At 46.0% G+C, this 12,342-nt stretch overlaps 2 protein-coding genes across 3 annotated transcripts in view; both read right to left on the reverse strand.

Moving 5' to 3' along the window:
- Positions 1-1,611: 1,611 nt before the first annotated feature.
- LOC133169206 (synaptosomal-associated protein 23-like) lies at positions 1,612-5,842 on the reverse strand. Of its 2 annotated transcripts, none has more exons than XM_061301192.1 (8): positions 5,683-5,842; positions 4,017-4,128; positions 3,353-3,394; positions 3,214-3,262; positions 3,013-3,130; positions 2,518-2,685; positions 2,252-2,396; positions 1,612-2,184 (listed from the first exon to the last, which is right to left on the reverse strand). In XM_061301192.1, the coding sequence occupies exons 2-8, from the start codon at positions 4,071-4,073 to the stop codon at positions 2,122-2,124; spliced, it is 642 nt and encodes a 213-aa protein (XP_061157176.1). In that variant the 5' UTR covers positions 4,074-4,128; positions 5,683-5,842; the 3' UTR covers positions 1,612-2,121. The 2 variants fall into 2 exon arrangements, with proteins under 2 accessions (XP_061157176.1, XP_061157175.1); XM_061301191.1 differs by lacking the exon at positions 5,683-5,842 and adding an exon at positions 5,496-5,663.
- A 1,485-nt stretch (positions 5,843-7,327) lies between these two features.
- efna2a (ephrin-A2a) overlaps positions 7,328-12,342 on the reverse strand; it is a 30,647-nt gene continuing 25,632 nt past the window's right edge. Inside the window, exons 4-5 of the mRNA XM_061301196.1 lie at positions 10,149-10,215; positions 7,328-9,210 (exon numbers count right to left, since the gene is read on the reverse strand). Coding sequence (XP_061157180.1) covers positions 9,090-9,210; positions 10,149-10,215 — 188 coding nt within the window. The 3' untranslated portion in view covers positions 7,328-9,089. The remainder of the gene's footprint in view (positions 9,211-10,148; positions 10,216-12,342) is intronic.

Raw genomic sequence — 12,342 nt, forward strand, 5'->3', positions numbered from 1 at the left:
TTGATTTGTTTTAATTGAGAGGGAAAAAAAACAGCAAAAGCATTTCACTAGCTGACCAGGAGATGGCGACAGCGTGGCATCTGAAGACCATGGATTGTTTGTTCTGCTATAGCCTAGGTGACTGATTCACAATTTGGTTTTGTCTGATATCAGAGATTAAATAAAGAAAATCAACTGGCTGATTGATTTGTTTTAATTGAGAGGGAAAAAAAACAGCAAGAGCATTTCACTAGCTGACCAGGAGATGGCGACAGCGTGGCATCTGAAGACCATGGATTGTTTGTTCTGCTATAGCCTAGGTGACTGATTCACAATTTGGTTTTGTCTGATAATAGATATTAAATAAAGAAAACCAACTGGCTAATTGATTTGTTTTAATTGAGAGAAAAAAAAACATCAGCAAAAGCATTTCACTAACTGACCAGGAGATGGCGACAGCGCGGCATCTGAAGACCATGGATCGTTCTGCTATGCCGGTTTAAAAAAAAAAAAAAAAAACGTAATTAGCTAGGGGTCAAAGGTCAAAGTTTACGGTTCAAAGTTCACCCAGGGGTCAAAGGTCGGTTCAAAGTTCACGGGGTCATGTGCACATTTTCGATTTTTAACTAGAGTTGAAAGTTCAGGTTTCAAAGGTCACCCAGGGGTCACCACGGGGTCACCGCGGGGTCACCGCGGGGTCACGCGGGGTCACCGCGGGTTCAAAGTTCAGGGTTCACTTTTTTTTTTTTTTTTTTTTTTTTTTTTTTAGGTTAACCTTTATTTAACCCAGTGCTTCTCAATTATTTTCTGTTACGCCCCCCCCCTAGCAAGAAGAAAACTATTCGCGCCCCCCCTCCCCACCGTGACTATCCTAACTTGTCTTGTAAGTCGTAAAATGTTGCACCGTCGCAAACGTGACAGAAGTAACAATTAGAGCGCCACTGCCCCCTGCTGTAGTAAACGCGCAATTACACTTTATTCTAGTACTGCCAAAAAAAAAGCCTGTTCCCCAGGGTCACACGCGCCCCCCCAGGAATAGCACCGCGCCCCCCCACTATTTGAGAAGCACTGCATTAGGTACACCGCCATTTTCAAGTGTACCTCATAACAGGCCACTTTATTAGGGAAATATCATGGTCAAAGGTCACAGGTGTCAAGCTGTAGTCCTAGAGGCCGCGTTCCAAAATGTTTTTCAAAAACTGTCCGGGATTTTGTTCGACTGCCTTGCTCGCATGTACAGTATATTGTCAATACAATTGCCACTTCGTTCCATTTCACTCTATTCCAGGTTTCTCTGTAATTGTTCGGAAAGAAGTCATGCACTTCTCAAATTGCGCCACCTTGCTGATTGTATGTATGAGAAGGAAGTAGGCGAGTGCTTGCCAGCAAATGGAAACAATGCTCACACGAAAGTGCAGCTTTACAGAGGAATTAAGAATTAAGAGAAAAAAAAAAAGGTCGTGATGCATATGAAGCTGAGTGCCTAACATGTAAGGCTTACTTAACTTTTTTTTTCTTGTAACATGATTTTTATTTGGGGCAAGGTTATTAACGTTCATAACAATAAAACAATATTTAGACTTGATGTGGCTTCTTTGTCACGTGAGAACAAACAACTTAATAAACAAGAGATAGTTTTGTAGCTTTATTACTGAGTACAAACAATTTGAACAAGTTTCTCAACAAAGGAAGTTTTTTTTTTTGTTTTTGTAGCTGAGCGAACATATTTACACGGGGAACGGCCGCGTACTGATCACAAGACCTGAATGCTAGCAGGCTGATTGCTAGCAAGAATTATGTACATGACAATCCAGGCAGAAATCCCGTCGACGGGGCGTTAGCGTGTCGCTCCGCCGCGTGAAGCACGTTAAATAGATAAAAAAGGAGAGGATTTCATTCACAGCTCTGCTTGAAAGAATTAAATAGATGCATCGTGGAAGTTATACACATACAATAATAATTACACGGAGGGCCATTTAATGTGGGGGGGTCGAAATCAGTCCATAGGTAGATGATGCAGAGAGATGTTGAGAAAGGAGACGTGGCCATTGTGAAAAGCGGTCATTACACTTTCTCAAGCAAAAGTAGGTGACCGATCCCGTATACATTTCCGATTTGGCGCTCCGCAGAGCGAGCTGCTGCCTAGTTGATGAGCTTGGTGGCCCTCTGGTTGGCTTCGTCAATGCGCACTTTGTTCATGTCCGCCTGGAAGCAATCAAAACAATGTCGGTGAGTGGCGCTCGTGAAAAATGAGTCGGATTTTGAGCGTCACCTTATCATTGATCCGGTCGATATGTTTGTTCTGCTTGTCGATTTCGGTGCCCATGTCCACCGCCATGGATTTCAGGTTTCCGATGAGGCCGCCGACGGCGTTTAGGTTGTCCTCCATCTCGTCCTCACGGGCGTCATCTGTTATCCTGCAATGGCGTTCAAGTCACAATGCATGGCATTTACATTTTCCAACAATAAACATCGGACCTCATCTCCCACCCCCCCAATCCTGCAAGGAAAAGGACAAAAGGTGGAAGGAAGACCGACCTCTTGATGTAGGGTCCAGTCGGCGGTGGCGCGCTGACTTGGCCGTTGTGAACGGCGGCGGGTTGCTTTATCACCACTTTGGAACCGTCGCCGTTGCTTTCGTTGTCGAGTCCGCCGCCGATGCCCCACGTGCGCTTGTATCGGGAGTCGTTCTCGATGGAACTCACCCTAGGAAGGGGGGGGGTCACGGCGTCACAACCGGCGAGGGAGAACGTACAGCACACGCAGGACAAAGCCCTTCCCCTACCTCATCTTTTGATAATCGGCAAAGAATCCTTGGCTTCAATGCGAGGGTGTTTTGGGAAGTCATGTTTGCAAAAAGCCTCTCCAAACTTTTGCGGTACTTTTTAGCTCAATGCAGTTTCATACACAATTCTCAAATCAACTGCTTTAATATTTGCGTGATGAGACTGATCGCTTCAAATCTAACAGACACTTTTTCTTCAAACAACAGTTAATGTGTCATGGTTACGTTTGTCAGCAGAGGCGGCGTACCTGTTGCACGGACAGATGCAAAGTCCGCAGCACTTGGAGAGGTCAGTCAGGTTCTTCTCAGCTAGCCGCATGTCCTGGTTGATCTGGTCCATGCCTTCCTCCACGCGATGCAGCTGCTCTGAAAGACCGAGTGGGCCGCTTGCCGTCAGTCGCCATCGTGGCCAAAATTTGAACGGCAAGGGTGTCGAGCATCATACACACCTCCTTGCTGGTCCAACATCACCATGGTTTTGATGCCAGTTTCTTTGCTCTGCAAACAGCAAAAAGCCGGACAGGATGTCAGAAGCTTCATTCAATTCCGTTTGCTTGGTCAGGAAAGCGACCAGGCCGCTTTTCTCACCTCCTCGGCCATTTGCAGCATCCTGCGCGTGCTCTCCAGCGACTGCAGACATCACATGCATACATTTCATTTTGGATTCTTAATTCATATTTCCAAAAGGAACCCAACGTCTCTTCCCTAAGGTGACAAAAGTCTGAGGAATAGAAAACAAGGTGCATGCAAAGAACCTGGAATGTGGTTGCTCCTATTTTTTAGCCAACTATGAGTTCAAAATGACTTGGGCAATTATGCTACAAGACAAAAAAATAAAAAAAAGGTTGCGGTTTCAAAAAAGGGCCTGGTCAGATTCTTCCAAAAAATATCATTTCAATATGTGAATACAAATATAAAATGAATAAAAATGACATCAAGAGAGTGAGTTAACTGGTTTCTGACCTCCACTGAGCAGAAGGCGACAAGATGTCTGCCAAGCAGGCGTAGGCACAAGGAAGGAAGAGAGAGACAGAACAAGACGACATCATCGAGCACACGCACAACTTGCAAACGGGAGAAGTCTCGTTCGACTATGCCCCTGACAATACAGTTTGTCAGTGGGACAATTTTTTTTACACCTTACAAATGTCGAGGGTTGACCCAATGCAGCTTAGCAGGATCGTTGCAAATATTCATCAGTGTCTGCAATTTGCAGATCGGGTCAGTTTCGTGCTCGCGATGCCTTCCTTACCTCATCCGTCACTTGGTTGGCCCTGGCGGCAATCTGCTCCACCGTCATGTTGTCCATGTTGCTGTCCAGTTTGGACGCTCCACCCGTGGCGCTGAGCTCGATAGTCTGCGGCCTGAGACGGGACACAAGGAGAGCTGAAGTCAACAGAATAAACAAATTCTAGGTCTTCTCTTTTCACGCTCAGTATGTACTGGAGCGCCAGACTTTTGGCTTACACTCACAGCGCTAGGAATTTTAGTACGGGGAAATAGGTGAGATGCTCGAATTGATTTGGCTTTAAGCGCTCAACTGCTTGAGGAAAGCCAACTTGCAACTTCCTCCCACGAGCGCACGTTTGCGATGTCACAACAAGGCCGCTTTCATGTCTTTTGCTTTTCGCCGGGCTGGCTCTCGATGCGCGCTTCCTTCGTGATGGGCTGGCTTCGTTCTTTCATGGCTTTAAGTCAACGTTTAACTTGTCTCGTGAGGGATTTACGGCGTCGCTGTGGTTTAAGAGGAGAGAAAATGCAATCCAAGCGGATTGCGACCGTTAAAAGCCGTTTGCGGACGTCTAAAAGTAATCAAACCACATCAGCAAGCCCCGACTTGCTCTCTTCAGAGGATGTTGCCAAGTGTTCAAAGTCACTGGTTATGTAGTCCCCCCCCCCCCTTCCCCCCCCAAATCAATGCGACAGTTGGCACATTTTGGCACACAAACAACAAAAACTCTACAAGGCCATCGGGGGAGCGAGGAAACTGTGGAGGAATTCTGCTTCCTTCGCCAACATTTCCCTCGGAGTCAAAACTGCAGCGACGGCACTTTGAATGGAAAAAGCAAAAGGGAAATGGGAGCATCTGCTTGTCGAGAGGATTTTTTTTATTTCTATTTAAAAGAGCTGCTTCTTTTCACATTATTATTAAATTTAAGAGTTAGTTGCATTATTATTTGGTTTTAAAAACCCAACATTTATATATAAAAAAACAATTTCAATTGGCCCACATGACTCTCTGAACAAACAATGCAAACAAGGCTCATGTCCTCCAAGTTCTGGTTCTTCTACCCAAACCTGTTCCTCCAGATCTTGGTGCGCTACACAATGACGTCTTTACTGTTTTCTACCCACGCAAAACTTCACAGTAATCACCTCAATAAGTGTTTTTTTTTCTCTCTCTCATGCGGCATTGATGTAAATAATTAGGGAATACTTTAGAATCTCAACTACACAGAAACTATCATTCATGTTTGGGGTTGGTTATTAAGGGAATCAAGATAGAAGTGTTCAAGTTAGGGTTATTCATTTAATTTAAAAGACCGCAGTTGCCGATCAAATTATTTATTGATCTAGCAAGGGACGAAAAAACTGGATACAGGTGAGGTTAGCGTGAATGACGTGCTTGAACGTGTTCAAACAAATGCGACATTAAAGGTAATCAGGTTCTAACCCAAACATTCAAATAATCGTATTGACTGTTATAAAAAGACACAAAAAAGTACCTTACATTGTACTTGTAGAGTGGCCGTCGACAACCGGTTTGGATACGAGCAAAGTCGCCCCACGGAGGCGACTTGGAGGAGCTAGTCGGCTAAAGCTAGTTCCGCTTTTCCTTCACGCCGCCACCCAAATAAACAACGCCGGCGGACGGGGCGAAAAGCCGATAAAGACACTCGAGGGCGGTCAGTACTTACCGTGAAACCCTCCCCGTGTCGAGGTTTTTGAGCCGGCAACTCCTCCTGGAGTCAGGTATGTGAACTTTGCGAAAGCGCTAACTTTCGGGATTCCTTCACTACGCTTCACTTCTTCTTCCTCGGCCACGCGCACGTACGCACGTATGTAACGCGCGCGCGAGTTGCCAAGAGGCGCTACCTTCAAGGACCGTCGGAAATTTCTCGATTTTGAAGACGATTGCTTTAATGATTAGTGCTTTCTTTTTACAGTCACTTGAAATAAGGAACAGTAATTTCAATCAGGATAAAAATATTGTATTGGACGCTAGGTTCCATGTCCAAACGTCCAATATCTAGAATCAAAACTTCTCCAGAGAGCAGAAGAGTTGCCGTTTTCCTCCACACGAGGGCAGCATCTACACTTCAACTACACTTCCTTTTAGGCCACGTCGATGTATATATTTTTTGAAGGGGGGGGGGGGGGGCTCCTTTTGCGTTGAATCTAGCTGTTTTGTGTTTTTATATTGAGGGTCAAATTGACCCAAGAAAAGAAAATAGTCAAAGAAAAAAATAGTAACATCATAGTGTGTGAAGTAATGCCCTAAATATTTGGTACTGTTAGTAATTGAGGTGAAGTAAAAAAATGATCATTGCAACAGCAGGGTCGAACCACAAACTCAAATTGATGAATTTGTGACATGCTTTAGCATCGCTTCACATGTTGTATGTTTTGCACCATTCTATCCATTCAGTGTTAAAAGGTGCAGAGCTCTGCCTTGCCATGTATCTTTTATAGAGTCTACATAACATGCATTATTCAGCAATAACACACGGCCCCATCTGGACCCGCGCGTGTGTGTGTGTGTGTTCTTACTCAACTTTTTCCTGACGTTTTATCATCTCACGCCATATTCGACAGTGCTTGGAGAGCAACTATACAATGTATGGATGCGTGCCTGCAGATGGCACGTTCAAGATCAAGCTCTTTCATCACGGTCTTGCTCATTAACAAGGAAGGGAGCGCTGCCCTAATTCCATAATTCGGTTAAAAAAAAAGGAAGTGAAAGATGAAGAGGAAGAAGGAATTAGTCTTTTGTCTTGAAACGAGAGCGAGGAAACAAACAGGGGAGTAAAAATGTTTCAAAAAAGAACTGAAGATACGTTGCCATCTGTATTTGCTGGCGTTCCTTCCTTGGCTGCAGCCCAAACTGACGCTTTCCTGGCCAAAAATCTCCTCCTGCCAATTATTGTTCCACATGCAAATCCAATTAAAAAGGAGAGAGAGGGGGGGGGGGGGGTAAAATAATGAAATGATGAATTGGACAGCGAACGGCAGCGTGTTTACCTTACGCGCGGTAATAAGAAATGATGAGTTTCCATTCTCATCCCAGGAAGCGCATCTGTTCATTTGCAGGCCCATTTCCGGTTGGAACGCAGCCAACTTTGCCCATCATATGGAAAAACAAGCTCAAATGACCATGGCCAATTTTCAATGAAGCATTCATTTAGCAACGTGCAACAGGCTTCTTTCCATTGCCAAAATGACTCTTCTAATTGTTGCCTTAATTGCCCAACACAGCATCCTTCCAAACCTAAAACAGGCACGGAATCAATAACCAGACAAGCACAACAGAAAGACGGCACCGGTGGAATAAAAGAAGCGTCTTTTTTATTTTTATTGTTTGTTTGTTTTAATCTTCCACAGGCTACTCTCATTCTCACCCTCCCACCACTGCATTCCACGCAGGAATCCTTAACAGTGATTTTTTTTAAATGCTACAAAAATAAGAGGAAACCGGGAAGGAGGTGCTTCCCCTTGTTTGTGTGTGTGCGTGCCTTGTATCGTGTGCATTTCTACATCTCATCCCTAACTCACAAGAAATTAGTGGGAACTGGCCTTGTCTTAGTAAATCACAGTCCATCAAAATGGCTGACATGAACTTGTCAGAAAGATGCCACCGTTTTAAAAGAAGAGATTATTTCCGTAAAATGACCATGTAAAAACTGTCAGTTTTCTACTGACTGGATTTTGCAGGAAATCCTACTAAATTCTTGTGAGGACAGGCTGACGTGTTTATCTGCATGTGTGTGTGTTCACAGTGCTTTGCTCTTCCATGTTTCCTTCCCGGCAACAACCTCCCCGCCCCAATCTTCTGACATTAAACAAACCACGAAGGCTACCCAAGAGGACTGCATGTGTGTGAGAAGTGTGTACATATGTGTGTATGTGTGTTTGTGGAGCTAGCACACACGCCACACTCCCCGCGCTTCCTTCCCTACAGCCAGCTTTCAGGAGCCGAGACCGGTCTCCGCTGTGGTCCGGTTGAGTCTCTCGGATGGTTCAGTTTGTTTTCACCGAGTGGGTCCGTCGGATCTGCCATTCTGGATACTCCCTGAACTACCACGTGGACGGCGTGAAGAGAGAGAATCCTCTTAGAAAGTCTCGGGAGGACCGAGAGTGGCGGTTGAGTGCTTCCGGTTCTCCCCATGAAAAAATAGAGCATCGATACAAACAAGATTGTTCTGAGGGTTTCACAGTGGTCATGCAACTTGCGTGTCGCCACCTCTTCTCTTCATCCCCTGACCCGAACCGCCATTTAAAAAAAAACAAAAAAAAAAACTCCCGGTCCCGAGAACCCGTTCCCCTCCTGGACCTCGCCGGTCTGAGAGAAGTGAGCGCAGTCGTAACGAAACACATACACAAAGAGGTGGGTGACCGGTGGTACATTCATACAGGAGTAAAGTCATGGTTCCGGAAGTCACCCGACCCGTTGGACTAAGACAAGTGCAGACTGCGCCCGTGCTGAGAGCAGGCGGTGATAAATGCTTTTGTTTAGAAACAACACACAAGACAAGAAGACGTCCCAGCTGAAAATTTACACCAGACCTCGCCGGGCCCACCCACGGGTTTACTTCAAGTCGTCACCGTGCACTCGCGTGATCCGGTTCTGTTTAGTCGACGGCAATTGGATTAGCTTGTACAAAAAAAATGCGGGCATGGCTGCTTGCGCTTCAGGCTTTGGGAGTACAAAAACTGTTTTGTGCATCCGGGCCGACCTGGATGGATGACAAGTTGAATCGTATCCACGGCTACATCTACCTGGTCGATCGTCACATCCAAAGAAGATCCTGATACGAGTGAGAGGACATTTCCCAGAGTGCAACAAATCTGGTCCACCCTGCAGACTCGCCAGGCCCGCAAAGAGGGCGGGGACGGGGGGCTGGCAGTGGTGGTGGCTGGTGGTCGCATTGTAGACAAGTGGGGGTGGGAAGGGGAGGTGGATGGGGCGAGCAGGGGTCAAAGGGCTTCCCTGAGGGGGGGGGGGGGGTGGAGTTTCGAGGGAGGGACAGCCAGCCCTGTCCTGCCCGGCCCAGCCCAGCCTGGCATCCCGAGGCAGGAGCTCCAGGAAGAGGGTGAGTTGGGGGGGTCATTGCCAGGAGAAGAGTCCCAGCAGCAGCCAGGCTAGAGCGGCTAGAGGGGTCGCCGAGTCTGCTCTCCGGCTCGGACCGCCGTCGGTCAGGAAGGGCTCCGGGGAATCGTATCCCGAGCCATCTGAAACACACAAACCAGAGGCGACAAAATATCCCATCCCACCAAAAACTGAAAGCAGCAAATCGGCAAATACGTTTGGGAATTGACTTGTTGCAATATGAACGACCAGACCTGGATCTAAACCAGTTCCAAACCCAACTCGAGCATATGGCTTAGTGAAATCATCGGGAGCCGGTGGGAAAAGGCAAACGCGACTCTGGCTGCAAGCGGAGAGGCAAAGCAGAGCGACGACAGAGGCGGGAGGAGGCGACGGCAGCCCGGCTCTGCGGGGGGTTTAACCAACCTAATTACAGTTTAATCACAGAGACTCTGCGAATCTGGAGCAGAGAGCTGACACACACACACACACGAGCCACTTGTAAATGCACCGTGCCGCTACTTGCCACGCGAGACGGGTCGCAATGACGGACACATATCACTCCAGAATCCAAGCAACGGAATTGATGTCGTTTCAGTAATTTGGAAGGAAGGAAAAGCATCCAAAGCCTGGAAAGCTGGCACACACACACATGTCCTCCCTCCCCTCTTTTCCTCCCACTGACATCTTCAAAGTGTGTCACCATCAAGGGAGGCGAGTTACCAGGCAGGTTGGATGCTGCACATCCAGCTCGCACTGGTAGACTTTCAAATTAAGAGTTGCGTAACAGCTTCCTGCCACATGACCTACATTCACCGCATTGCTCCATCGGGGTAGATTACAGAATCAAAGACAACACTGAAGACACAAAGGCGGAGTTCTACAATCAATTGGGCTTTTGCTTACTAATATGATTGCAGACAAATTGAAGCAGTCAGCATGGTGCCTCACAGTTCTTTGTCTGGTTTCTCCCCAAATCAGGGCATCGACTCTGAACCGAGGCATTCGATCGGAAGCTTTCATCTAACAGCGCTGGCCAGTCTGGATCTTTTGTGTTTGGGTGTGTGCGGTGACTCACCAGGGGGTCTGACATACACCTTCAGCTTGAGACACGCTCGGCCCACGTGGTTCGGATGAGGAGATGCTGCAAAGAGATCCAAAACAGTGATTATTCTAAGGGATACAGATATCGGAATCCTCAAAATGGCCGACAATTTTAATGGCATGCTCCGCCCATGTAAGATGGCGTGAAGAGAGAAAATGTTAAAGACCTGGAATTGGTCCAAAATGGCTACTTCCAACCAAAATGGCCGACTTCCTGTTCTTTAGACTTTTTTGTGGGTCCTTTTATGATTTAAATGTCTAAACAATTTGATGTCAATCGGTGAAAGCTTTTTTGTTTTAAACAATCAGACATTAGATTGGGCTTGAAAAAAAAAAAAAAGCTCAGCGATTTAATAATTCATCTGGCAGATTGGAAACGACGTTATTGCAAACAATCAATTCCCGCTACAAATGACTGATGACATAAATAAACTCGGCCGTTGCACCATTTGACACGCCGCCTCATTAAGTTAAACCGTACGTGAAGAGTAAATCATCACTCGCTCATTTGTCTTCATTGAACGCTTGCGCAGCCATTAGAGAAGACTTTAATGATGACGCTCATGAAGATTAAACACAGCGAGGCATCAACATGAATGCCGCGCTACCGTAAGTCGCCCCGTTGAAGAATGAAGATGGAAAATCTGTCACTAAGGTAGTCTGGGTTATTTTACACGTGCGTGGGCGGAGCTGAAATGCTTCTTTTCAAATTCACACAAAGTAAATAGTGCGCTTCCATCTATTGGCCGACAATGCAATTACACCCCAAATGCAAAAAAAAAAAAAAGAAATGAAGTGTGACTGCAAACTCTGGTTCCCGTCAATTACTGATACGACGCGTATGACCTCACCCCTCCGCCAAATTCTACTTTTGTTGCAATTTGCCCATCTCTTATCAGCGCTCCCTCCCGCTGCTTCCTTTTCCCAGCACATCCACAATCGCGACGTGTCCTGAAAGCCCATTGAGAGCCACTCAGGCTCATCAGAGGGCAGCTGGGAGAACAGAGGTGGGGAGGGAGGGGCCCTTCCAACCTGTCAACATGTCAGCCCCATGACCAACGCGCACACACTTGTGTGCGCACACGCAAACCATCCAGGCACCAGGTCTTGAATGACAGAGAAAAAAAATCAACGTGTTTTTTTATCAGAACATACATCGCACACACGCAGGAATAAAGACCTGTGTGTGTATGTGTGTGTGTCAGAGAGCAAAGTGCATGTCTGCTTGTCAAGATGATGGACACGGCCTTTCACGCACTCACAATCACTTGACAACTGACCCGGCAACTCCCCCCACTACTACTGCACACACTTCTGCAAACACTTTGCCTTTTTTCTTTTTTTTTTTAAGGAATATGCCCAAAGCCCTGGGGGATTTGTGGTAATACAATACCCAAGTTGGCGACTATACAACCCCAGGGGGCCCACCGGGCCAATTGGAAACAAAAGAGTGTGTGTGCATGTGTGGAGTGGGAAAAGCGCAACTCAGGCATCAGGTGGTTTTCCTTTGCAACATTTGGCATTCATTCAAATATGTAAAATTTGGATTTTCATATCATTAGCATTTCATTTTAAGTTGCAGTATTTTTTCCATATTTATTTAGAAGTTTCGAAACGTTATTATCTTGACAATTTGATGCAATTAAAAATGTGACTTAATTTTTCCTTTTTTTGCTTTCATTTTTTGGGCGTATTTTCCATTGTTACCAACACTTGCCATTATTTTCCATCTTACCAGTATTTTTACTGAATATGTTTTTTTTTGTTTCTATGTATTTATCTATGTATGAATTTATTTTTTTACTCCGGGCAGGCCAGGCATCTTTGAAGCCTTGTTCAAGTGCTTCCAAACAAGTGTTGAAATCACTCCATCAAAAAAGCTTTCAAAGTGATTACCCGCCTTGCTTTTTTTTATATTGTAGCATATTTCCAATTGACAAGGTGAATGACAGGGGAGGGAGGCGGTGGGGTGCGCAGGACCCCCATCTGTGACACAAACACCTCCGTTGTTAAAGCGCATCAACTGCGATAATAAGAAAATGATTACAAAGTGAGCTGACGGAGGAAAAGCAGCCAGAGAAAGAAAGATGGCAGCCGTGTTTACGTCTTGAGCGTGCCGAGTTGCTCGCGTTGATTGCATATTTACATAATGTTTACAAATGCATGC

The sequence above is a fragment of the Syngnathus typhle genome, linkage group LG16 (assembly GCF_033458585.1).
Source record: "Syngnathus typhle isolate RoL2023-S1 ecotype Sweden linkage group LG16, RoL_Styp_1.0, whole genome shotgun sequence".
NCBI lineage: Eukaryota > Metazoa > Chordata > Actinopteri > Syngnathiformes > Syngnathidae > Syngnathus > Syngnathus typhle.